Source organism: Enhydra lutris, unplaced genomic scaffold, assembly GCF_002288905.1.
Source record: "Enhydra lutris kenyoni isolate GAN:26980312 unplaced genomic scaffold, ASM228890v2 scaffoldscaffold18, whole genome shotgun sequence".
In the NCBI taxonomy this organism is placed as follows: domain Eukaryota; kingdom Metazoa; phylum Chordata; class Mammalia; order Carnivora; family Mustelidae; genus Enhydra; species Enhydra lutris.
The window spans coordinates 22,830,093-22,856,100 of NW_019154102.1; the positions used below are offsets into that span (position 1 = coordinate 22,830,093).

Genomic DNA, 26,008 nt, shown 5'->3' on the forward strand with positions numbered 1-26,008 from the left:
GTTCTAACATTTTGCTTTTACTAATACAATGCATTTTTACTTTGCAGTATTATATATACTCCTCCCCACCCCACAACCTTTTATTTGTTACATTACTTGCTACATTTAGATCACTACACAACTACCAATTTTCTTATCATGGCAGATTTCTATCTCAGATGAACAGTGGCATCATTCAATGATGCAGGAAATGTGGAAGAGAGAGTCGTGTGGTGATGGGAAGAGGGCCTGAGGTGATATGGCCGATGAAAGGGAGACCTGAGCATGTCAAGTACAAAGTGGTAAGAGTCACTGAAAGGGAAAGGTTGAAAAAAGAGAAGTAAGAGGGAATGACCGACAGAGTAAAGAAATGAGACTGAGCAGGAGGGGAATGAAGCCTTGAGCAGGAGGAACAGCCTCTTTTCTGAGAGGTGGAGCAGAAGCAATGAAGAATAGTGGAGATACAGATAGCTGAGGAACAAGAGTGCTAAAAGCCAAGAGAGCTTCTGCCTAAGAGTCTTCAGTTTCTCGGCGACATTGGTTAAAAGGCAGTCATCCAAAAAAAAAAAAAAAAAGGCAGTCATCCATAAAGAAAAAGGGGCATTAACTCTGTGAAGAAAAAGATGAAGTCTTCACCTTTTTGTGTCTTATGGAGTATTTAAATGAACACCAAATTTAAGCTTACTCATACTATGCTATCTCTAGGTATTTCAAGTCAATATTAGAAAATTTTTTTTCTTTGTCATTTAGCACTTCTCTGTTTCTTTCTTTTTTTTTTTTTTTTTTAAGATTTTATTTATTTATTTGACAGAGAGAGAGAGAGCCAGAGAGCACAAGCAGGGGGAATTGCAGATGGAGAAAGAGAATAAGGCTCCCTGCAGCCCAGTGCGGGGCTCAATCCTAGGCCCTTGGAATCATGATCTGAACCAAAGGCAGATGCTTAACCAACTGAGCCACCCTCTTAACCAACTGAGCCACCCAGGCATCCCACACCCTTCTCTATTTCTTCTGTACTACCTCACAACAGGAATAAGGGGGGGGGGGGACATAAATACATGAGCAGTCATAGCCAAACCCAAGTCTGTCAACATAATCTTATCCAACGTACACAGTCAAATAAAACATAGGTCCACTCATTCCCTGACAGCTATCCACCATCTAAACTGGGCCCTCAGAAAAGTTTACCAACACCTTGAACCTACCTGTCAATGTGTTAGAGAAGATGGCATCCGTTTTCACTAATGATATAAAATTAAACTCTGAGATGGCTACAAACTTCTAGTCAACCCTTTCTACTATGTAATTTTCACAAATCATAATTAAACTAGAAAGGGAGCATCCCAAAATATATTACTGAATCTGACACTGATATAGCACCTTAATAATTCAGATGGCTCCCACAAGGGATATATAATTGGATACATTTCAGAGACTGCCTAAGTCCCTTGACATTTCATAAAGAATTTGCATTCACACAATAATTTTTCTAAGGAAAGCATACATGACTTTCATTAGATTCTCAAAGGGTTTATGTCCCAAAAATGTCTATGAACTATCATTATAGATCTTCTCTTCTCCAATGTTAAAAGAGCAACTCCACTTGAAGACCTACCAGAAAAGGCAAACAGAACACATGCCCAGGGAGGCCACAGCCTCTTCATCAGGGCGGCAGGGAGAGCCATATGTTTAGCTGACTAAGACGAGCAAAAGTCATGCTGCTGGGAAGTAGGCTGTACTATTTTTTGGCATTTGCTTGTTTTCTCATATAGTTTATTTAGAAATAAAGGAAAGGTACAAATTAATAACAGATTTCAGCCTAAATCAAAAAATAAGATTATAGAAGGTTAAAAAAAAAAAAAAAAGGTATTCCTTTCCTTATCCTTAAATTCTCTGACACCAGGATAAAATTACCATATTCAAGGACAGTGTAGCTCTTAAAAGTAGATTAAGACCACTATGGTTCAAGCGGGCCAGTAGCGGCACTAAACACAAACCTAAGGTAGATATATTTCTATATACCTTGTTAGATACAAAGACCACAGAAATACACACACATACAGACTGCAAAGACTCTAATGGTATAAGGGCAACTCCCAGTTGCTGCTTTTGAACAAAATTTTTAAGGAAACTGAAGAACAGAAAAACCTATCTATAAAATTTGGGAATTACAACCTATTTAAAAGGCTACTGTGTGGGGCACCTGGGTGGCTCAGTGGGTTAAAGTCTGCCTTCAGCTCAGGTCATGATCTTCAGAGTCCTGGGATCGAGCCCCGCATCAGGCTCTCTGCTCAAGCAGGGAGCCTGCTTCCTCCTCTCTCTCTGCCTGCCTCTCTGCCTACTTGTGATCTCTATCAAATAAATAAATAAAAATCTTTTTAATAAATAAATGAATAAATAAATAAAAGGCTACTATGTGAATTCCAGTTTTGTTCTTTTGCCTCATTTTCTTCCCTATAAAGTGATCATGAGTTCCTCAAGGTACATACAAAATACTATATTTGTTCATTCAGTACTGGAGCACAGAATGCAAGCTTAAAATTTTACTGGTTACAGGATTTCATTTCTGGAAGATGAAAAAGTTCTGGAGACAGATGCTGGTGATGGCTACACAATGACGTGAATGTTCTTATGAATGTCCTTATTAATGCCGCAAAGCTGCACGTTGAAAAATGATGGAAAAGTCAAATTTTATGTTATATATACTTTACCACAATAAAAAAAAAATGCACTGCTGCATCGAAGGGAGAAAAACTCACTGGAAGAGAATCCAGATAAAATTTTACCTAAGCAAAAACAAAAACAACAACAACAAAAAAAACAACCTAGGATTTCAAAGATAAACTGCATCTTGAGAGATCAACATTGAATATAATAGTCATAGGTTTTGACACAAAATTACTAGCCTAAAAAGGGGAAAATATTAAAACTTTTATAATATCCATGTAGACTCCCTGTCCTTAATTGCAAAAGTGCTCTGCCAAGGGAAAAGGAAGTTTATGTAAGTATAATACAACAAGAATTTGCCAAATGCCTAATGTGTACAATGTAATGAGTTAGATTCTTTGGAACAAAAAAAAAAAGAAAAAAAGAAAGAAAGAAAGAAAAAGAAACCAATTCAGACACATGTCCTTGAAAAATGCTAGTAAATGACTATCATCTTAATCTTAGTTCTACTTCCTGAACTCTATCCTGGCTACAGGTTCCCCTCCTCCAAACACCTGCCCCAGATCCCTTTTATTACCTAGGATTCTGCAAGCGGGTCCTGTGTGATTTACAGTCCACTTTCTTCATCGTGGTGTGCTACAGGACAGAACACCCCTCCTAAGCCCTGGCATTGCATGACTGTTCTCAAAAATAAAGACCCTCTTAAATTTTCTGCTTCCTTCCCAATCTCATTAACATCTCATTGATATAGGGTATAAATCATCTTCCCTGAAAGGACACTCTGATTTCTAAAACAATATTTTTTCAATTTTTAGAAATTTCCAAATAGTTAAAAATTTATATAAACACCCATTATCATTGTTCTGTTTTAACAGCTAACCACACTCAGAGGCCTCAACGGTTGGCTGACTTTCGAGTTTAAGCAAACACACACACGTGCGAGGAGGCACCACAACCTGACAAAGCCTTTTCCTTCCCCCCAGACAAATGCTCTAATCTGCAGAGAATTTTCTTCTCCACACACACACACACACACACAAGTAATAACTGAAAGCTGTTCTAAATTTGCTATAGATTGCACAATTAGAAAAGTATGTCAGGAAGGTAAAGTAGCCTGAATTTGTCAACAAAACCACCTTTTTTTTGCAAGCTTTCAAAACAAATAAAATGTAGCCAACTGAAAACTTTCAGCTCACAGTATAAATTCTTGTTCATTGTTTTGGTCTGTAGTCTCTCACAAAGAACAAAGAGTCTATGAGTAAAAAATCCAATTCTAATGATCTAACCCTTCTCATACTTACTTCTTTGTCCAAGGTGTTACACTCCCTAGCCATCTTGGAGCAGTTACGTATCAAATCACCTTCTCATGAAGACAGAAAGAATCCATCCAGTAGTCAGGTTCAAAGGTCACAAAGTCCCTAAAGCTTAGAACTGCATAGGCCTAGAAAAGACAACAACTTGCGTGATCATCTGTCCCTATTTAACTGGGAAAATTTAATTTTTCTGTGTTTTGGTTTGAGGTTTATTTCTCTACTGAGATCCTAAACAAAAGGGCGTAAGTGAAATGCCACATTTCCAATCAGTGAGGACCTGAGCAATAATTCAAGTTCCTAGTAGTCCTCATTACCCGGTTTGGTATGCTTCTTATCCTATATTTTTGATAAATGTCATGATCAATGGTCAGGGGTTATGGGTAGAGAGAAGGTTTCACTACAAAGGGGCAGCCCAAGGGAATTTGGAGAGGTGACAGAAGTGTTCTGTATCCTGTTTGGAATGGTGGTCACGTGAATCTAACTAAGCATGTTTTTAAGAAACCTCATGTATACCAGAGAAAAAAATTATTGTATGTAAATTTAAAGAAAATTTTTAACTACTTTGGCATCACCTGCTAAAACTTTTTAGCATTATAAGGAAATCTAGAAGGATGTAAGAGTATACAGCTAAGCTAGATTCCTCATGTTCTAGAACACCCTTAGGTCGGTTTCTCTAGCCCTCCTGAATATGTTTGAATACTTCTCTTTCTTCCTTTCTTTTTTTTCTCCCTCACATATCAGTTCCCTGAGCATTATTTTGATGGGAGTTTTTGTGCTCAGTAACGAAAACATCTGGCAGAGGACAAGAATAAAGCACTTGCTGAGAATACAACAACCCCAGGAATTCTCAACTGGATTTCTCCAGGGCCAGTAAGAGCTATCACCCAGGTCAAAGGACACACCACAGGGATTTACGGAATGCTCTAGATCCAAACCTCAGACTTGGCTCCACTACGCTCTGCAACACGTGGCTGGGGTCTACTGATGTTGAAAACAGAATAAAGTACAAATACCAAAAAGTATCAGCACAGAAGGAGATAAGAAAATGCTCTGAGCTCAGCGTACAGGTCAATCTAGTAACTAAAATAAAAATAAAATCACCAGATGCAGAGTGAAGTTATTTGAGGAGACTGTAGAGAGGCTGAGGGCCCCAAATCAGATTTCCAACAACGAAATAAAGATCCATGTAAGTCTTACTAATTTCTATGACCTGAATTACTTATTTAAACAGATAAAGGTTTTAGTTTCTCACTGACATGAAAGCAATCATTGCAAATAAAGTTAAAAAAAAAAAAAGAAAAGAAACAAACAAAACCCTGCATTTATTAACACTGAAGCCTAAAAATAATAAGGAAAACCTCTTTAGGTTAAACAATTTCTCCCCTCCCCTCACGCTTTCCCAGATTAGTTTGTTTAAAAACACTCGTGGTGGGGGGGGCGCCTGGGTGGCTCAGTCGGTTAAAGCCTCGCCTTTGGCTTGGGTCATGATTCCAGGGTCCTGGGATCGAGCCCCACATCGGGCTCTCTGCTCGGCAGGGAGCCTGCTTCCTCCTCTCTCTCTCTCTCTCTCTGCCTGCCTCTCTGCCTACTTGTGATCTCTGTCAAATTAATAAAATCTTTAAAAAAAAAATAAATGATTAAAAAAAAAAAAACCACTCGTGGTGGGGTGCCTGGGTGGCTCAGTGGTTAAAGCCTCTGCCTTCAGCTCCGGTCATGATCCCAGAGTCCTGGGATGGAGCCCCACATCAGGCTCTCTGCTCGGTGGAGCGCCTGTTTCCCCCTCTCTCTGTCTCTGCCTGCCTCTCTGCCCACTTGTGATCTCTGTCAAATAAATAAAATCTTAAAACACTCATGGAAAAATGCAGTTGCAAACATTTACTAAGAAGATGGAGAGATGGAGACCCGGCTGGTATCAGGCTTTCAGTACCTGGGGCACCCCAATGAAGACTTCAGTTACCTGATAAAATTACATAGTTCTCGAAACACAAACATCTCAACATGCCATGTTTATTAAGTACCTGTTGTGTGGGACACAGTGCTAAGTACTTTATATATATCATCATACATGACCCTTACTAATAAAAGAGCATGCTAAGGCTCAGGTTAAGTATTTTATTTAGTCATGTTATAAGTGACAGATCCCAGCTTTTCTGTGATATAACCCAGCTTTTCTGGCTCCAAACCTATGCTTTTAACATTGAAAATACTACAAGCTTTTCTACAAAAAAGACTTTATTTCTAAGATTTTATTTATCTATTTGAGAGAGAGAGAGAAAGAGAGCACAGCAGAGGGAGAGGGAGAAGCAGGCTCCCTGCAGGAAGCCTGATGCAGGGCTCAATCCCAGGACCCTGAGATCATGACCTAAGCCAAAGCCAGACACTTAACCGACTGAGCCATCCAGGCACCTCTGCTCTACAAGAAAGACTTGATCAGGAATAGACATGAGTTTACTTTCTCTAAAAATTATCACAAAGAGGGTTGATGGCTTCTCTGTAGGCTGTATTATCAGCAAAACTGCATGATGGAAATAAAAGAAGGTATCACCTCTCCTAGTCTTCAATTAGTGCAAGTCAAGTTAATAAAAATAAATGCCTGTTGTCCTTGAGAGTGTTGGCAATGGAACCTTTCTTCCAATCCTAAATCTATTAAAGTCTCCTTTCTTCCAATCCTAAATCTATTAAAGTCTCCTTTCTTCCAATCATAAATCTATTAAAGGGTCTAACATTCTCAGACCACTATCTCAATGTGTTTTTAACCATTGTAATGAAACACAATCTCTTTAAAATAAAAGTAGCTTTGCCTGGTGTTAATTCCTCTTTGATTATAATATTTTATAACTCATAATTCTACTTATATAATGTTACAGTAACTTCTATAGTCACTTACATAAGAAATCTATTTTTTTAGGTATAATAATCACTGCTAGTCCAATGAAAGTATTAATAAAATAAAAGACATTTGAAATGACCAAATATATCCATCATGCTCTATGAGATCTATTTTATAGAATTATATTAATTATATCTAAACATAGGGTAGAGAAAAACTCAATGTGAGAAAGCACTCACCAAATTTAAGATGGAATTCAAGCAATAAATTACTATCTGCCCACAGGGTCCAAGGATTTAATCACATTGAAGTAAAAAATGGGAAAGATTTACAACCACTTTTTTAAAAGATCATATTTATTTATTTGTCAGAGAAAGAGAGACTGCACGAGCAGGGGAAGCAGCAGGCGGAGGGAGAAGCAGGCTCCCCACCGAGCAAGGAACCCCATGCGGGACTCCATCTCTGGACCCTGTAATCATGACCTGAGCCAAAGGCAGACACTTAACCAACTGAGCCACCCAAGTATCCCAGATTTACAACCATTTCAAAACAAATCCTTGCCATCCTTGTTTGCTTGTATGCTTTTCACTGTATTGATATCAGATTAGACATTAGAATTTATCTAATCTAATGAGAAACAGTAGTGAAGATGTATCAGAGTATCAGGAAAATCTGGGATCTGGGACTAACAGAACTGATTAGTCTTTATCCTTGAATTTAAACACTCTAAAAACATCATACTTTGAATTGTTCTTTAGACCAAGGAACATTATCCTTACAGCTAAACAGGACCCGAGATGAAGACAGACACTTAACCGATTGAGCCACCCAGGCATCCCTCTATTATGGTTTTAAATCTTATACCATAGTTGATTTTTGAAAAATAAAAGATTCTCAGGTGGGGTGGTCAGCATGTAAGCCCACTTGAAGCTGAATCCTGAGGTCTTGGAAGCCGGATTTCCAGAACTCAGAGAGAGGAAAAAGAAAGGGAGATGGGGAAAAAACGAGGCACACGTAACCATGTAAAGAGGTAGAAAGTAAAAGGGATATAAGTCTTTGGTTTTAAATATTTATTCTGTATTTCAATCATGCAGTTATATCTGACTTGAAAAAACAACATCTATACACAAGTGAAGTAGGATAGTAACTTTATAAACAGATATTAACACAAGAATACTAGCTTATTCAGATGTGTAATGAGAGATCACTACCTTTAAACATAAGCTTTTATAGTTCACTCCAATGATGAGATGAAAAATACATCCTACTTCCATTTATCTTTTAGAAAGGTAGATAAATGCTGTCCCTGACCACATATAAACTTTATCTGATGGTAAGGCAGTTATTCTTAGGCCCCAATATAGTAATGTTTAACAGCACTTAGGCTGTGTATTTATATATTCTATTTAAAGCATCATTTTAAATAACCTCTTTCATATACTTGCATATTTCAGAGGTTAAATTACATAATAAAAAAATAACCAGATAGCATCTTATTTGTTAGTAAGATCAATTTATTTCCAACTCATAACTCAGATCTAAAGTACTGGTCTCAAGTTCAAGTCAAAAAGTAGAGTTCAGTGAACCGAACCTCATTTCCACATTAGTGTGGCACATTTATTCATGATACTTGGGGGAGTAGGAAATCCCAGGAGTGTTGTAATGGAATGAGGTTCAGTTATTGTACAAACCACCCAAGAAAAACTTCATAGTGTTGGTCATGTTCCTTTATTTTAAATTCAACAGAAAGTTCAGATTCCTAATGAAGTAATAATGAGGCCACTGGCTCTTTCCCACAAAATTCTGAGGCCAAGCCAATTATAGGAAGCTTGGCCTATCAGCACTAATTTCCTTCACAGTTCTAATTCCCTCTTTTTTCCTCTTCTTCTGAAACTATGCAGGGCCACTCACTCACTCATCAGAACACATGCCCATGCATGATTGAAATGAGCATGTAGGTCTGCAGTAGTGGCAGGGGCGGGTAGTATGACAATTATTTTGCAACAAAAAGAGGGTGCTGAAGCACTCATATTCTCTATTGAACAGAAGCAAATATTTAAGATTTCAAGGCAAGAGAAAGACATCGTTCGGATTATCACAAATTTTCAACCTTTATCATCACCCTCAAGATTTTTATATTTATAGGGGTGCCTCAGTCGATTAAGCATCTGCCTTCAGCTCAGGTCATGATCCCACCGTCCTGGGTTCGAGCCCTGCACCAGGCTCTCTACTCAGAGACAGTTTGCTTCTCCCTCTGCCTGCTGCTGCCCCTGCTTGTGCTCTCTGTCCTTCTTTCTCTCTGTCAAATAAATAAATAAAATCTTTTTAAAAAATAGATTTTTATATTTACAAACATATATACATATAATGTTGCTCATTATATTATATTCAATCTGTTCTCTTCTTTAATAAGGCACACAATACAACAGAGAACCAAATGGACCTTAATTTAAGTTACATCTAACACATAATTACAATTACAATTCCATCTTATTACAGATATGAATCTGAAAAACAGACTCCTCCACTACCCCACATAGAGCAGAAAAAAAAACAATAATAATAAAGCTAAGTACAAGTGGTCCCTTAAATAAGGGGCACTCTTCCTATGGACCCTGAGAGTTGGAATTTTTCCTACCTCATATTTCAGTCCACCAATATCTACTACACATGTACTCCAAATCTGATGACTTGTATTTCTTTTCTATTTCATTCAATATATTTTATCTAAGTTATATATTCAAAGTCATGCATGATTAAGTTGTACACAGTCAAATCATTCTATAGGGTTTATTATGAAAAGACACCATCTCCTCCTCTCCTTCTTCCCCCTACACCCTGCTTCCCAGAGGCAACCACTCTTTTTAAAGTTTACCCTCTATCTCTATCTAGCATCTGTATTTGTGCTATTGCCTAATTTTCCAGGTTTTTTAAATTATGGTAAATATACATAACATGGAATTTTCCATGTTTACCAGTTTTAAGTGTACAGTCCTACGATAATTAGGGACATTCACACTGTATAACCATCACTACCATCCATCTTCAGAACTTCTCCATCTTCCCCAGCTGAGACTCTGTACCCAATAAACATTCATTCATCAACCCTCTAGCCCAGGCCCTGGAAACCATCATTCCACTTTCTGTCTTTATAAATCTGACTAGTTCAGGAACCTCATACATGTGGAATCATACACTATTTGTCCTCTTGTGCCTGGCTTAGTTCACTTAGCATCATGTCTTCAAGGTTCATCTATGTCATAGCAGGTGTCAGTTTCTTTCCTTTTAAAGGCTGGACAATATTCCACTGTATGTATGTGTCACATTTTGTTTATCCATTCATCTGTCAACGGACCCTTGCGTTGCTTCTGCCTTTTCCTGCGTGTGTTAGATATTTTTTAAAAAAGATTTTATTTATTTAATAGAGAGAGATCACAAGTAGGGCAGAGAGGCAGGCGGGGGGGGGGAAGCAGGCTCCCCACTGAGCAGATAGCCTGATGCGGGGCTCAATCCCAGGACCCTGAGACCATGACCTGAGCGGAAGGCAGAGGCTTAACCCACTGAGCCACCCAGGCACCCTCCGTTGTGTTAGATTTAAGCATGATCTACTGATGTCCCACAGGAGGGATAAGGATTTAGTTTGGTCTCTTTCACATGCATACCACACCAGCATCACACATCTGCACACAGTGTCCATTCACCTATTCCTCCAAAACAGAGAAAAATCAATGGATCCATTAGATAAGTTAGCTTTCAGCCATTATTATAACTATATAAATGCAAGTCACAGCCAATCCCTATAAGATACTATCATCACTTTCCCTGTTTTAGATAACTCGTTTTCTGGGGTTAAGTTTTCTTATTTTTAAGTTTACCTAAGTTTTTATGTATTTAGCATTACTCTGTTTCCAAACTCTCCCCAACTATCTGAAATTTCCTCTCAATATGTTCAAAAAAATCCAGTATTCTACTACTTTCACCTTCTCAGGATACCTCTCTTAAACTTTCTAAAATGCTCCAGACTGTGCTGGTTGTACTTTCTGCCTGCTACCCCACTGTCAACCAACTATCTTCCTTTTAATCATCATCTTAGAAATTCTATTTGCTCTTCTTCTCTCTTAGATAACTATCTCTGTCCTTAATATCTCCTATCTTGGGGGGGGGGGTGGTATGAGAAGCAAATTTTTGAAGACTTTCATTACTGAAAACATATTTATCCCACCCTTATACTTGCTTGGTATTGTGTAGCTAGATAGGGAAATGTGGATGAATAATCATTTTCCCTTAGAACTTTAAAGATGCTGCTCCATTTCAGCCTACCTTCCAGTATTGCTGTATTCCCAAATCATTTTGACACTGAATCCTGTTTTATATCTCTAGAGGCATTTTTATCCATCTCTAGAGGATTTTCTATTTGTCCTATGGCTTCTGAAATCTCACAACACACCTGGATGTAAGACTATTTCCCTTATATTAGGCATCTTTTAATCTGGAATTTCATGTCTTAAAATTTTGGGAAATTTTCCCACGTTATTTCTATGAATTCCTTTCCTTCATTTTCTCTTTCTTTTTCCAGAACACCTAGTATTCAAACACTAGATCTCCTGAACTGACCCTCTAATATTTTTCTATCTTTTCTATTTCCTATGTTCTATCTCTTTTTCTCTTTACTCTCTCTCTTTCTCTCTGAGGGATCCTCTCCACTTTATTTTCCAAACCCTCCTTTAAGGTTTCTGCTATCATATTTTTAATTCTTTTTTTTTTAAGATTTTATTTATTTATTTGTCAGAGAGAGAGAGCACAAGCAGGGGGAGGAGCAGGCAGAGCAGGCAGAGGGAGAAGCAGGCTCCCCATTGAGCAAGGAGCCAGATGCCGGACTCTATCCCAGGACCCCAGGATCATGACCCGAGCCGAAGGCCGACGTTTAACCAACTGAGCCACCCAGGCGTCCCATATATTTTTAAATTTTTTTTTACGATTTTATTTATTTATTTGACAGACAGAGATCACAAGTAGGCTGAGGCAGGCAGAGAGAGAGGTTGAAGCAGGCTCCCTGCTGAGCAGAGAGCCTGATGCGGGGCTCGATCCCAGGACCCTGAGATCAAGACCTGAGCCGAAGGCAGAGGCTTTAACCCACTGAGCCACCCAGGTGCCCCTATATTTTTAATTCTTAAACATTCTTTTTTGCTCTCTGAATTTCTCCTTTTGTGTAGCTTTCTGATCCTCTTGTATGTACAATTTTTCTTCTCTTATCTTTCTAACACTATTGATTGTTTTGTTATGCCTTTTAGTTTTCCTCTTCTTGTACAGTTTCTATCCTTTCCAAGTTGCTTCTTCATATGTGTTTGTTCTGACCTCTAACTGTAATGTTAGAGGATTTTCTCAAATATCTGCTGATCCTTGGTGATCTGCCCATATCTCAAACTGGGAAAGTAAAAAGCTGACTGAAAGTTCTGTGCATGTACAACAGTCTAGTCAACTGCAGACTTCAAAGTGATCTGACCTGTCCATTTGACTGGGGACTACCGAGTGTACATACCTCTAAGACTGTTCTCTTGGACTAATCCTATTATTCACAGTACCTTCCAATCTCATACCTGAAGGATATAAACCTGGCTATTAGAGTCCTGGGAACCAAATCAGAGAGGAGGGCTGTGAAATGCAAGATGAATCTCAACACTCAGTACACAAACTTCCACTGCTTTTGGTTTGGTAACCTTACCATCAACTTACGTCTACTGTCCTGTGGTCTTCTGCTAGAGCTGGGATAGGGCAGTTAACTGGTGGGAAAAGCTGGGGAAGGAATCAGGTTGTCTAACTGCATTTTTTTTAAGGTTTCCATTTATTTATTTGAGAGAGAGAGAGTGAGGGAGTGAGAGAGAGAGAGAGAGAACGTGAGCGGGGAGGAGGAGCAAAGGGAGAAGCAGACTCCCCACTGACCAGGGAGCCCAATGCAGGACTCTTAATCCTAGGACCTTGAGATCATGACCTGAGCCAAAGGCAAACACTTAACCAACTGAGCCACCAAGATGCCCCTAGCTATTGTTTTTACAAGTCTAGAGAGGCAGAAAATATAAATGTATATGTTGAATTCAATGTTTTTAACAAGCCTATTTGATAACCTCTTAGTACCTCCACAGTACTTTCAGAAAGGGTCAAAATCTATTCAAGAAGCGATTTTAGACATTTTCATATACTTAAGAATGTAACTGGAAACTAAAAGCATATACCTTTGAATATTTTTTAAAAGATGTCTCTTCCTGAAAAATGTTAAGGTGTAGGTACATTGAATTTTATTAAATAATACGACAATCATTAATTGATTTATTAACTATTTATTAACTATCTACTGTCCCCAAGTACTACGTTAGTAAGGCACTGGAGCTATAAAAATAAAACCATACTTCTGTCCTTACACAAACCACAGGCTAGCTGGGAAGACAGATACGGAAAGCAGCAATCATGTTAATGGAGTTCCCCACTGCTATAAGATGTTGCCTTGGAGGGCCCTAGTGGCTCTGTACCCTCACCATTCTCATAGCTCAGCAATACACTGGTTCAGGAAAATTGAGTTGGCTCATCTGAAAAAGACTAGGTCTGCTTAGCTGATATCAGTGGCACTGACATGACAATTACTCTTACTAAGACATTTCTTGGACCAGGAAGGATCCACCTAATATATACTGACCGTCTTCAGCTTCTTCCCGGCTTCCCTATAAATGATCTGAGAGCAGGGTCCCTCTCCTGAGACACACCCTGCTGTTTGTACAGCAGAGCTGAACCCATCACATCCCTCCAGAGAAAGGTAGTAGAATGATGTTCCCATGCACTCCACTTACCCTTCTACCTATAAGATTGACTGAAGGAAAACTTACTTTACACCTATATGGTGTGATGCTAATTTGTGTGTATTTATGCTTCTTGTATGACACCACCTTTGTCACTTATTAAATTCATATATATATACATGTTTGGTCAATTTCTATACTTGTATTCTGTTCTACTTGATGGTTTATTCTTACGATACTATATTGTATTATTGCTCAAAGCCAAGACTCAGTAAAAGGAATATTCCCAAAAGAATTTAATCTTAAAATAACTGAAAATACACACACACACACACACACACACACACACACACCACACGCATGTATATGTATATATATTTGTAAGAGATGGAGTAAGTATTGTAATAATTGCTCTTCCTCTAGATTTTCTAAGCAATGTTCTATTTTAGGATGAGCACACCACAAAACCATAAACTGTATTGAGAATCCATATGATAATTTTCTCTTAAGTTTAATTAAAGGGAAAATATCTCCTAATAAGCTGGTATGCCTGGCTTAGTCAAAGCAAATAAATATTATGTTTATTATCTATGCACACATATACATACACTAGTTTTCTTTTTACCCTGAAAAGAGAAAGCTCAAAACCGAACTGCAATACTCCTTTCAAATGAGATTTAAGAAATAAATTATCTTTCTTCTCTCATCCCAACTCGATACTGGTAAAAAGATACTGATGTTTTATACTTAACAGTCTTCTAATATATACATGATTTTTAATTGAAATCAGGTTCAAAATATTTTAGAAGTACATATAACAAATAATTTTTTTAAGGCAAGGAGAAAAAACTGTTTAAAATCATTTATTATATGCCTGGGACCAAACTAAGTACTTGATTTCCCTACATGTTTTCACATCTTTGAAAAGAAGATTAAAATTCCTACTATAGAGTTGTGAAGACTGAATGGGATGCTTGGTAACTTGCTCATTGTCATGTAACTAACAAATGCGAAATCCAGGAGTCTGAGCCAGACTCCAAAATCTGTTCTGTTAACTATCATATGACTTAATAGTAAACTGAGCCCCTACTACCTGACCATCTACCATATTCTGATTGCAAGCTACTCTGAGTGCTGCTTATTTCAAGAATCTCTATAAAACAGCTTCACACTCCCCCCACCCCACCCCTATGGCATCCCCATAATCAGAGACCAAGGAGTAAAGAGTAGTACAAATATATAAATACAGAAATCAAGAAGAAAAGAGATTATCTAGTAAATCCAAGAACACAAGACCAACTGAACACCAGCTTCTCTGACCCCAAAACCATATTCCACTGGAGTATCGCATAGCACATGGCACAAAAGAAGTTTCAGCAGCAAGACTGCTTTTACTTGGCAGTCATCACATGGCCTGTGTTAACTCAGTTGGTAGTACTGTGCCAGGTCTAAGTCAAAAGACGTTCAACACAATAAATAAAAGAGCACATTTTGCTAGTCAAGACTTAACCAAAGAAATTCAAGGGTTGAAAGAACCTTGGAGACAACTAATCTCACCCAAGGGTCAGTTTCTTTAAAACCAGTTACTAAAGGAAGACTGCCTAGGAGCTTTCCATCTCCTTCATGGGCAACGGGTTCCTTTTCTAACCAACAGTTATATAACCCGTATAATTTAGCAAAGCCAAGTTAAAATTTTAAAAGTAAATAAATCCTTTCCTTTGTTAAACAGCCTCACATAGAAATCAACCTAGCCAAGAATGTTTATATTACAAACGTTATTTAGCCTCACAAGGCCTAAGGCAAACTAATCAAAATAAGAAATACAGAACTTCCCTCCTAAACAAATCAATTCCATAACAAGTGATTTACAGAAATCAATATCAACAGGAAAACTAGAAAATAGCAGACAATTAATGAACAATTTCTTTAGACATTTTTTATAAAATCACTTCAAGCTAAAATGATAATTCTAAAATAAGATATGCACAGTATTTTGGAAGCATATAGGAAGAAGACCAACCTAAAAAGGTAGGGGGATTTTCTGCCTACTTTGCAGATGGTTCTATTTCCCATGGCAGAACCCACAGTTGGGTTCACTAAATGCTGTCAATGCAATACCATGTTAAAACATATATATATATATATATATATATATATATATATATATACACATATATATATGTGTGTGTGTATTGGATTTATGCATATATATATATATTTTTAAAGATTTTATTTATTTGACAGACAGAGATCACAAGTAGGCAGAGAGGCAGGCAGAGAGAGAGATAGGAGAAAGCAGGCTCCCCGCGGAGCAGAGAGCCTGATGTGGGGCTCGATCCCAGGACCCCAGGATCATGACCTGAGCCGAAGGCAGAGGCTTTAACCCACTGAGCCACCCAGGCGCCCCTGCATATATATTTTTTAACATGGTATTGTTAAATATATTAAAACATGGTATTTGTTAATACCATGTTAATATATATTTATATTTTATATTTATATTTTAACATGGTATTGGATATATGCATATATATATGAGAATATGAAAGATTTTTTGAAAATAAAAACAAGACTGCTTAACTTAAAATTCAACAGGTAATAAACAGCAGAATGAACAATTTTATAATTCCTCCTCAAATTCTATTAAATGGTTAAATTTCTCTCCTAGTTTGCATACTTACCTATTTTCTTACTTTTTTTGCAGCCTCATAGGTATACTGAAAAATAGATGAAAAACTCAGAGACTTCTTGCTAGATATCACTTTAAACTAGACTATACCATTGTACAGTTTAGTAAAATAAAAAATAAAAATGTACAGTTTAGTAAAAAGTAATTCTATTCAACACCAAAATATGCTCACTTGCATTCTCTCTCTCAAATAAATAAATAAATCTTTTTAAATGGTAGAGGGTGCCTGGGTGGTGGAGTCAATTGAGCTCCCACTCTTGGTTTCGGCTTGGGTCATGGTCTCTAGATTGGAGGATCAAGCCCCACATTGGGCTCTGCACCCAATGTGGAGTCTGCTTGGGATTCTCTCTCCCTCTCCCACTGCCCCTGTTCCTGATGCCCTCTCTTTCTCTCAAATAAATAAATCTTAAAACAACAACAACAAAAAAGGCCTAAATAAAAGAGCATATTAATTTTCTATTGCTGTAACAAATTCCTATAAACTTAGTGGGCTAAAGCCACACAGTTACTATCTCAGTTTCCATGGTTCAGGAATTCAGCATTTTTTGCCAGGTCTTCTGCTCAGGGTCTCACCAGGCTGAAATCATGGTGTCAGTCAAAGTTGTGGTCTTATCTGGAACTCAGGGTCCTCTTCCAAATTCATTCATATTATAGGCAGAATTCAGTTCCCTGCGGTTGTAGGATTCTGGTTCCCAATTCCTTGCTGGCTGTCTGTTAGCTCTCAGCACCTCTAGTGGCCTACCGTTCCATGCTATGGGTCCTTCTCCAAAACTCAGCACTTTATTTCTTCTGTTGCAGAGCATCTGCTGCAGCTTTAAATCTAACTTCTATACCTGAATTCCATTCACTCTTTTAAAAGACTCTACCTGATTATATACCAGGCCCACACACTCAAGGAGGGAGATTTTACAGGATGCATGCACCAGGGGACAGGAACCCTGGCGTCATCCTAGAATTCTGCCTACCACGGGTGATCAAAACTAAGAGCTTCCTACTGATAAAGCTTTATCCAGAGATCATATACCACTTTGAATACAGAGGAATTGCTTCAGATCATCCCCATTTTTTGCAACATATCTTCTAATAAAATGGGACAGCAAGCAGTTTGAGATTATAATAACAGATAAAAGTATTGGGCCTAATTTGCACATTAAAGTTTAATCAGGGTGGAGCTCTTTCTGGTAGTTTGTTTTGACTGCTTTAACCTCAAAAGAAACCAATCTACCGCTTTTTCCATCATTTCACAGTACCAAGGACAAAGTCCCCCCAGAGATGTAGTAACCCAGGATACGTTGTTACAATGTAGTAACCCAGGATACACTGGGGAGATGACAAAAGGAAATGTCCGCCATGAAAAAGCACAATCACCTACCTAATTTCTAGAAGAGCCCAGACCAATTATCAGTATTAAGACTTCCAAACCTATTTTCTCACATGGTTCTCAAGAAAACAGCTTAAAATATTTTTTTAAGAGGACTAGAACAAATTTCTAAAGCTAAACTTGTGGTTGCTAAACTAAAAATAATAATGATAAAGTTCTGAATAGCAGCATGACAATGCTAAAAACTGAATTAGTAAATCAGAAGGCAAACATATGGGGGATGCAGAATGTCAAAGAAATGAAATTGTTGGGGGAAAAAAGGCAAGAGACATGGAAGATATGTGGTTTCTGAGGCTGTGTAATAGCAGGTTGTAGCAGAGGCTAGCCAGCTAGTCACCAAACCTATTTCTTGTTCCTCCTGGTCAGACTGATAGACTATCTATCCAAGCCTCACTTACAGTGTGTAAGGTACGGCCAGTGTAATGCTGACAGCAGTGGTATGTATCACTTACAAGCCTGGTCCATAAAAATCCCCAGGGTCTTCTTTACTCTTTTTCCTACTACTGGAATGTTGAAAGCCACGTGTTGAAGTGACAGAGCCACAGGTCAGAAGAGTCCTGGATTCCTTGATGGTCACTTGAAGAAAAGCGACCCTGCCAGGAAGATCATTGTGGACTTCCAATGAGCAAACAATGAAACTTCTATGGTGAGATTTTATAGCTTAGCTCTTATAATAAGCAGCATTATTTAAGGAAAACAGAAACTGGTATTGGAAGAATGGTTTTGCCTTAACAAAACAAACAAAAAAAAACCTAAAATAAATGGCATTGGTTGAGAGGTGAGGCAATTGGCAGCAAGAATATACATGTAACACGTTGAAAGCCTGGAGAGCCCTGTAATACTGTGGCAAAACGACTAGTAAAGCTGGAACCTGTAATAAATGAAAAGGCCCACCACATGCCTATGGGGCGTGTAGCTCTGTGACTGAATGGACAGTCAGAGTTAAGAGTATATACTGGCATTTCCTTTCTGTCTCTAGAAAGCTATTACAGGAAAGAGACAGCCACAAAAAAGAAGTTGCTGGTTTGCTAAATGAAATATAGGAGACAAAAGAAGTCCAGACGCATGGGCCTCAGAGGGTTAGAAAGCTGAATGCATATAGAATCCCAATGGTAAAAGAATGGTAAAGGTTTGAGCAATAAATTCCAAAGACTATTTCTAGATGAACAAAGTGACTCAATCCTGAAGCAAAGATCAGATTCACGTGTGGTCCTCTTACCCATTATTTCACACCGCTTCAAAGCAGGGCCATTAAAGTAAGAAAGGCATGAAGCAAGGCCTACCTTCACAAAGTGGGGAGAAAAGGGGGGGAAAAAAAAACTATTCCTCAAAATTATAGCTAGAAAAGAGCACTGGATCTGGTGTCCAAATAGAACCTATGGGAAAGAAACAGAGGCTTCCTAAGTTTTGAGGTAAGTATAATGCCCCAAATCACAAATCTGGACTAAATAAACCTTTGGCTGTTCAGAGACTTAAAACCACCCTTGGGTCCCTAAATTTGCAGAAGCAGAAAGCAGGCAGTCTAAGATAGATGGATAGATAGATAGATCGATCGATATATGGATATGTATCTATATATATTCACATATCCATATATATATGCATATATATTCACACATCCATATATATGCATATATATATATATGGAGGGAGTCTATGTGTATAGATATAGATGTAAGTATATATATCTAGAAACATTATGAGAGAAAGAAAATGAGAGACAGAGAGAGTAGAGAGAGAGGGAGAGAGATCACCTAAGGAAGACATATTCCCCAGTACCCACTTCTTTCTGAAAAAGAAAAAAACAGAGAAAGAAAAAACAGGGTGCTACCAAGAGCCTGGGAGAACTATGGGCAAAGGAGCTCCTCTCAGAGAATTAATGTCTAAGCAAGAAAGACCCACTACTACCAAGGCAGAAGGATTCCCCAATGATGGCCCAAAAGGATTACATGATTTGCTTATGAAGCAGGAAATACTGTGCATCTCCCACTATCGCCTTTTCTAAATGCAAGTTTTTGTTGTGGTTATTCCATTCTAGTTTCCTCATTGGAGGTGGGAGGGAACACAGGTGTGGATAACTTGTCATCCTCTTCCCTGGTCCCTTTCCTGGTCGGCAGCCCATCGGGATCTGGAGGCTCATCTGAATCTGATGGTGAGTTCTGAGTGTAAGGTTTTATAGGCGAGATAAACACGACACCAGGCGAAGTGGGTGCAAGGCAAGATTTATTAAAGGCACTCTCCCGAAAAGTTTCAGGGCTCAGGAGAAGGGGAGCCAGGAAAGTTGCCGCCCAGGAGGAGGTGGGTACCCTCGGGCGAGGTTCCACGACTCTGGGAAGGGGAGTGGGGGAAGTCGCACTGGGAGGGAGTTGGAGGGGGTCTTTTATCTGTTTCCTGCATAGGTATCGGGTTACCCGTGGAGCCGGTGACCTGGGCATACATCCGGTGACCTGGGCATACATCCTTTTGGCGGGAGAGTCAAGGGTGAATGAAAGGTGGGGGGTGGCTGGCAGGAGGCGGGACCCTGAGGTCATTTCTATTTTTCCTCCTGCACCTGGAGCCCGCCGACCTAACACTGAGCATCCCAGGAAGATACTAGACTCTCAAATGGATGTCATAACTAGATGGGATACTGGGTTGCCTTTCTTGAGAAGAAGCATGTGTGTTCTATGGACAAGAGGAAAGGTGAAGAGATATTTGATGACCAAAGAGCAGCCTGTACCAGAGACTAGCTACTATTCACCAAACCTGAGTCCTTCTCTTTGTGACGGAGTGAGATTTTATTTTCTCAGCCTCCCTTGCAGGTCAGTAAAAGCCAAGTAATTAGGTTCTGGCCAATGAAATGTGAGTATAAGGGATAATATGTTGCATCCATGAGTAGCCCTTAAAAGCTCTCCCACAGGCAATACTCCCTGGCCTTTTTCCTTCTGCAGCAACCTTCAAAGCCACATTAAAAATGGCAGAGCCACACAATGGAAAGATTCCCTAAATGACCAATGCAAAGAAAACCATCACAAGTCAGAAACACCATTTTGGGTTTGACATAAGTGAAAAATAAATCATATCCTTTCCCTCTTTTCCAACATCCACAAATTCAAATAAATATTTACTGAACAACTACTATGTACAAAGTATATGGTAATTTCTCTTCCTCCCACTTTCCTTACTTTTTAGGTACTACAGATCTTAAAGTGTGTTAAGATATTTTTATTCAACAATCTCAACTAACATAGCATAGGATAACAATACATGCAATAAAAGCTCTACCTATTTAAATTTTACAGGGTTATCAGTTAATTAAAAGTTCTGAATCCATGACGGTTTTCTTCAGTTCTTTATATAACACAAATATACCACATAGCTAATAGTTTACACAGATTGAGTGCCATGGTAGGCAAATTCACCTCAAACTACCCTGAATTCTACTTCAGGACCTGACCTTTACAAGCTGTGTGAACTTGAGCAAGTCACTTCCCTGCCCTCGGCCTGAATTTCTTTAGATAATTAAGAGGTAAAACCAGATAATCCACAGTAAGTGAAATAATAGTATTTTCATGGAATCATCTCTTTCACCAAAAAGGAAATGAAGTTAATTTCTCAAGCAGAGGCCTAAAAAAAAGTAACTTTTAAAAAACAACACTTCCACAGAGACTCTGTACTATACTCTCCTATTTTTGAAAGTTTAGAAAAAACTTGTCAAACACAATAGAGACTATCTTCATTCCTGTACTCAAAATATATACCCCCCACCAAAAAATATATATATATACCCCCAGTAATACGGAGATACACTTTCAATTATTAATTTTCTTTCTTCACCACTAAAAAATGACATGATATGATTATTTCCATCAGGTTTATCATCAAATAGTTTTAAATGTTCCCCATTATACAGTATAAAACTGACAAAACTTTTAAAAAAGAGAGGGGGAAAGAGTATCTGTAATGCTTTAGGAAATGAATTTCTAAGACGCAAATCTCTTCTGCAGAATCAGACATCTGAAAGATTACCGAGACTGGCTGAGATCAAAAATGTGATGTGCTCCCTCCTTCTTGCCAGAATGATAAGAACTACAAATGACTTCTTGAAGAACACCGTTGTTGGCAAAGCCAAACAACACTTTCCATAAACAACCAAGTCTTCTATTTGTTGTTGTAGGCTACATCTTAAGATATACCCAGATATTTTAATAAAATCAATGTGATTTCAATTTTAAGAGCAAGCAGCACTGCAAATCATTAGTGCTCTTTTATTCAAAATGACGAGAAAGAAATCAAGACATTCCTTGGTAGCTTTCATTACTTAGAGATGAAGATATTAAAAGGAAAAAAAAAAAAACAAACCTAAAAATTTCTAACACATTTGTTCACTTATAAGCTGTAAATAAATCCTTTTCTATGACCATAATTCACATTATTTCCCAAAAGGACTTTCTTCATTGATACTAGAAATAACAGTTACAGAAATATTTATAAATAACATGACATCTTGCTTACATGATAAATAATCAACCAAAGGTACCTACAGCATAAGTTAGCTCATTACCTAGAAAGAGACTTTTAAAAATCTTGGGCTTCAAATCATATCCAAAGTGAAGGAAAATATTTAAAAAATAGAAAAACCTCTTTAAAGTCCCTATAAAACCATCACAATTGATCCATATTTACTGAACTTCTCAGAACAAAACAATATACGAGTAAATAATTCATTGCTATTAAAACAATAAAACTCATCTTTTAACCATGTGTTCCCATAAAGAGGAAGGACTTCCCTAAAATGACATGAAACAATTAAGATGCTTAGCAGAGAGAAACCCATGTTTAACAGAATACTAGCAAAGTCACTGGCCAACCTATCATAAACCCAAGACCTACTTGCTTCATGGCAGTCTCTCCAATTTTGTCTGAATGTTTGCGGATACTCTCCAGAAAGTCTTTGAGATCAGACATAGAAACATCCTTAATTTCTTCTCGAAGCTTGGGGATGTTGTCCACCATCACCTTGCAGAATCGATAGTGGCTTACTTGAGGCAGATAGGTATGCTCTAGATGTTCCAGAGTTTTCAGCGCAGGATAATGCCTGTAAAAGGAATTGTATCATCTTTAGCTCAACTCAATCTACTTTAGGGCCACGGGTGTATTCCTCAGGTAAAATTTCTAGACTGAATTAGTTTTCACTGTACATTAAGACAAATCCAGTATTAAGTTTTAATAAAAACATCAATGGAAAAATGTCAAATTATTCAAAATTAATATATGTATTAAAGGACTTAACAAATTACAATCAAAAAAGATTTTAGTCCGAGAACAGAGAAAACTTACAAAATCTACCAATGAAATTCCTTATGCAAAAAATAAAATACAAAATGATCATATAAATGCCAAAACAATCATCCCATAAAATAAAATACCCAAGTCTAAACTTCCAACTATAGCAGAAGGAAGAGCTTAGCAAATTTTCTACCCAAAAAACAAATATAAACTAAACAAAACTGTCCCAAACAACCATTTCAGGGCTCTGGAAACAGACCAAAGGAGAACAAATTGAAAAGTGTTTATTCATGAAAACTGCTGAACAATGACTCTGTGGTGTTCTTGCCTGGGGCTACCTCCCATCAAACCTCCAACTCCACCCACCCTCCACTCCCCCCTCCCTCCCACTGGTTATATTGGCTTGTCCTAAAAATCAGCAGCTTCCCCACCATTAGAAGCCAATGGGAGTGGCGTTCTTAGGAAAAGTAGAAAACTCCAGATTAAGGAAGGAAGGAAAGAAGAAGAAAAGAAGAAAGGAAGGAAGAAAGGACAGACAGACAGACAAATAAACAAACAGGAAACTACTCCAACTTTCCTGGCCTGAATATAGTCTGGGTTGGGTCAAAGGGTAGATTAGAGGACTAACCAGAAATTTAAGAGGAAAGTACAGAAATAAGAGACCCACAGAAGGGTCCAATAGCTCTTTGCCCATCCATAGGCTGACTGAGGCTGTGTACTCGCACAACAGGACACCCAAAAGGGCCTGAGCACTCCACACATCCCTGGATGACTAGGAGGCAGCAGGCACACACGTAGTAAAAGCCCTGGCAGAAAATTAAAAGCTCAGGCTGTTTCAAAAACTGCACAAATCTTTAAGGTATTCCATAGCTCACACACAAATCCACTGACAACAGATAGAAACCTTACTGGCTCAAGTCTGAGCATAAACCTTGGACCAATCTTTAGCTGATGACTATCCTTTAGAAATGAAGATGAAATAAATACATTTCCTGAAACACAAAGACCAAGGATTCCTTGCTACCAGATCTGCCTTGAAAAAAATCCTAAAGAAGCCAGAAAGGAACTGACAACAGAAACTAACTTGAATTCACAGAAAGAAATGAAGAGCATAAGAAATAGTAAATATATGTAAAATATAAAAGACTAAATAAATATTTCTTTCTCTTTTTTCTTTTAATTTCACTAAAAGAAAAATTTTAAAAGAAATTATTATAATTCTGTATTGCTGGGTTTAGAAAATGTATAGATATATGACAAAAATAGCACAAAAAAGGAAAAAAGAAATGGAACTAAGTTGAAGCAAAACCACTACTATATATTCTGCCAAAACTACATCAGCATTGACCTAAAGTAGACTGATACAGTAAGATATAGATTATAATCCATAGAGCAACCTCTAAGAAAAAATAACTCAAATTATACCATTAAAAAAATCAATAGAGAAATTAAAATAGTACACTACAAAATATTTAAGACAAAAAAGAGAGTAAAGGATAAGGACAAAAGGACATGAAAAACAGAAAAATAAAAGAGTAAAATTCATCCATATTAATAATTACATTAAATGTAAATGGACTAATAAACACTCCAATCAAAAGGCACAATGTCAGACAGGATTTGAAAAAGTTTGAGCATAACAAATAACACAGAGGACATGGGGAGATGGAGAGGAGAAGGGAGTTGAGGGAAATTGGAGGGGGAGATGAACCATGAGAGACTGTGGACTCTGAAAAACAATCTGAGGGTTTTGAAGGGGCGGGGGTGGGAGGTTGGGGGGGCCAGGTGGTGGGTATTATGGAGGGCACGCATTGCATGGAGCACTGGGTGTGGTGCAAAAACAATGAATTCTGTTATGCTGAAAAGAAATTAAAAAAAAAAAAAAAAAAAAAAAGCATCTGCCTTCAGCTCAGGTCATGATCCCTGATGGAGCTCTGCATGGGGCTCCCTGATCAGTGGGAAACCTCCTTCTCCCTCTCCCACTCCCCCTGCTTGTGTTCCCTCTCTCCCTGCGTCTCTCTCTGTCAAATAAATAAATAAAATCTTTTAAAAAATAAATAAAATAAATAAAAAATAAAAGGTATGATCCAATTAAATGTTCTCTACAAGCAACACACGTTAGATTAAAAGATACAAATGGATAAAACTAAAATATAGAATAAGGTATACCATGCACAAAGTAACCATAAAAATGCTGGAGTGCCTATATTAATATCAGATATAACAGATTTTAAGAAAAGAAACATTGCTGGTTATGTAAAAGTAAATACTGCTGGTAATGGAATAGTAAAGGGGACAATATTTATCTGATAGGTAGGAAAGCTTCTGTAAGCATAAGAGAACAAATAAAACTAAAATTGATAAAGTTGACAAAGTAAAAACAAAGTAAGTTATATATTAAAAAGACATAAGAATAAAGAAGAAACAAAAACTTGGTAAAGATTATTTACAACATATAAACTTAAGTTTTTTTTTTTTTTTTTTAAGTAATGAATAAAGAAAAATCACCTATGAACATAAAAAAGGCCAATATACGGGGCATGGGGGACTGGGGGGTAGGGGGGAGTTGAACAGATATGTGAAAAAATGCAAATCAAAATGTGATTTTGTCACTCAAACTCCCAAAGATTTCTTAGAAGATAATGGGTATTATTTTTTTTAATTTTTTATTTACTTCTTTTCAGCGTAACAGAATTCATTGTTTATGCACCACCCCCGGTGCTCCATGCAATACATGCCCTCCATAATACCCACCTGGCTCCCCCAACCTCCCACCCCCCGCCCCTTCAAAACCCTCAGATTGTTTTTCAGAGTCCATAGTCTCTCATGGTTCATCTCCCCTTCCAATTTCCCTCAACTCCCTTCTCCTCTCAATCTCCCTATGTCCTCCATGTTATTTGTTATGCTCCACAAATAAGTGAAACCATATGATTATTGACTCTCTCTGCTTGACTTATTTCACTCAGCATAATCTCTTCCAGTCCCTTCCATGTTGATACAAAAGTTGGGTATTCATCCTTTCTGATGGAGGCATAATACTCCATAGTGTATATGGACCACATCTTCCTTATCCATTCATCTGTTGAAGGGCATCTT

At 37.9% G+C, this 26,008-nt stretch overlaps 1 protein-coding gene across 6 annotated transcripts in view; it reads right to left on the reverse strand.

The window, feature by feature from the left end:
* LOC111148016 (exocyst complex component 6B) overlaps positions 1-26,008 on the reverse strand; it is a 622,509-nt gene that overhangs the window by 485,948 nt on the left and 110,553 nt on the right. For all 6 annotated transcript variants that reach the window (XM_022504356.1, XM_022504355.1, XM_022504354.1 and 3 more), the window contains exon 6: positions 22,517-22,721. In XM_022504356.1, the coding sequence (XP_022360064.1) occupies positions 22,517-22,721 (205 nt within the window). The remainder of the gene's footprint in view (positions 1-22,516; positions 22,722-26,008) is intronic.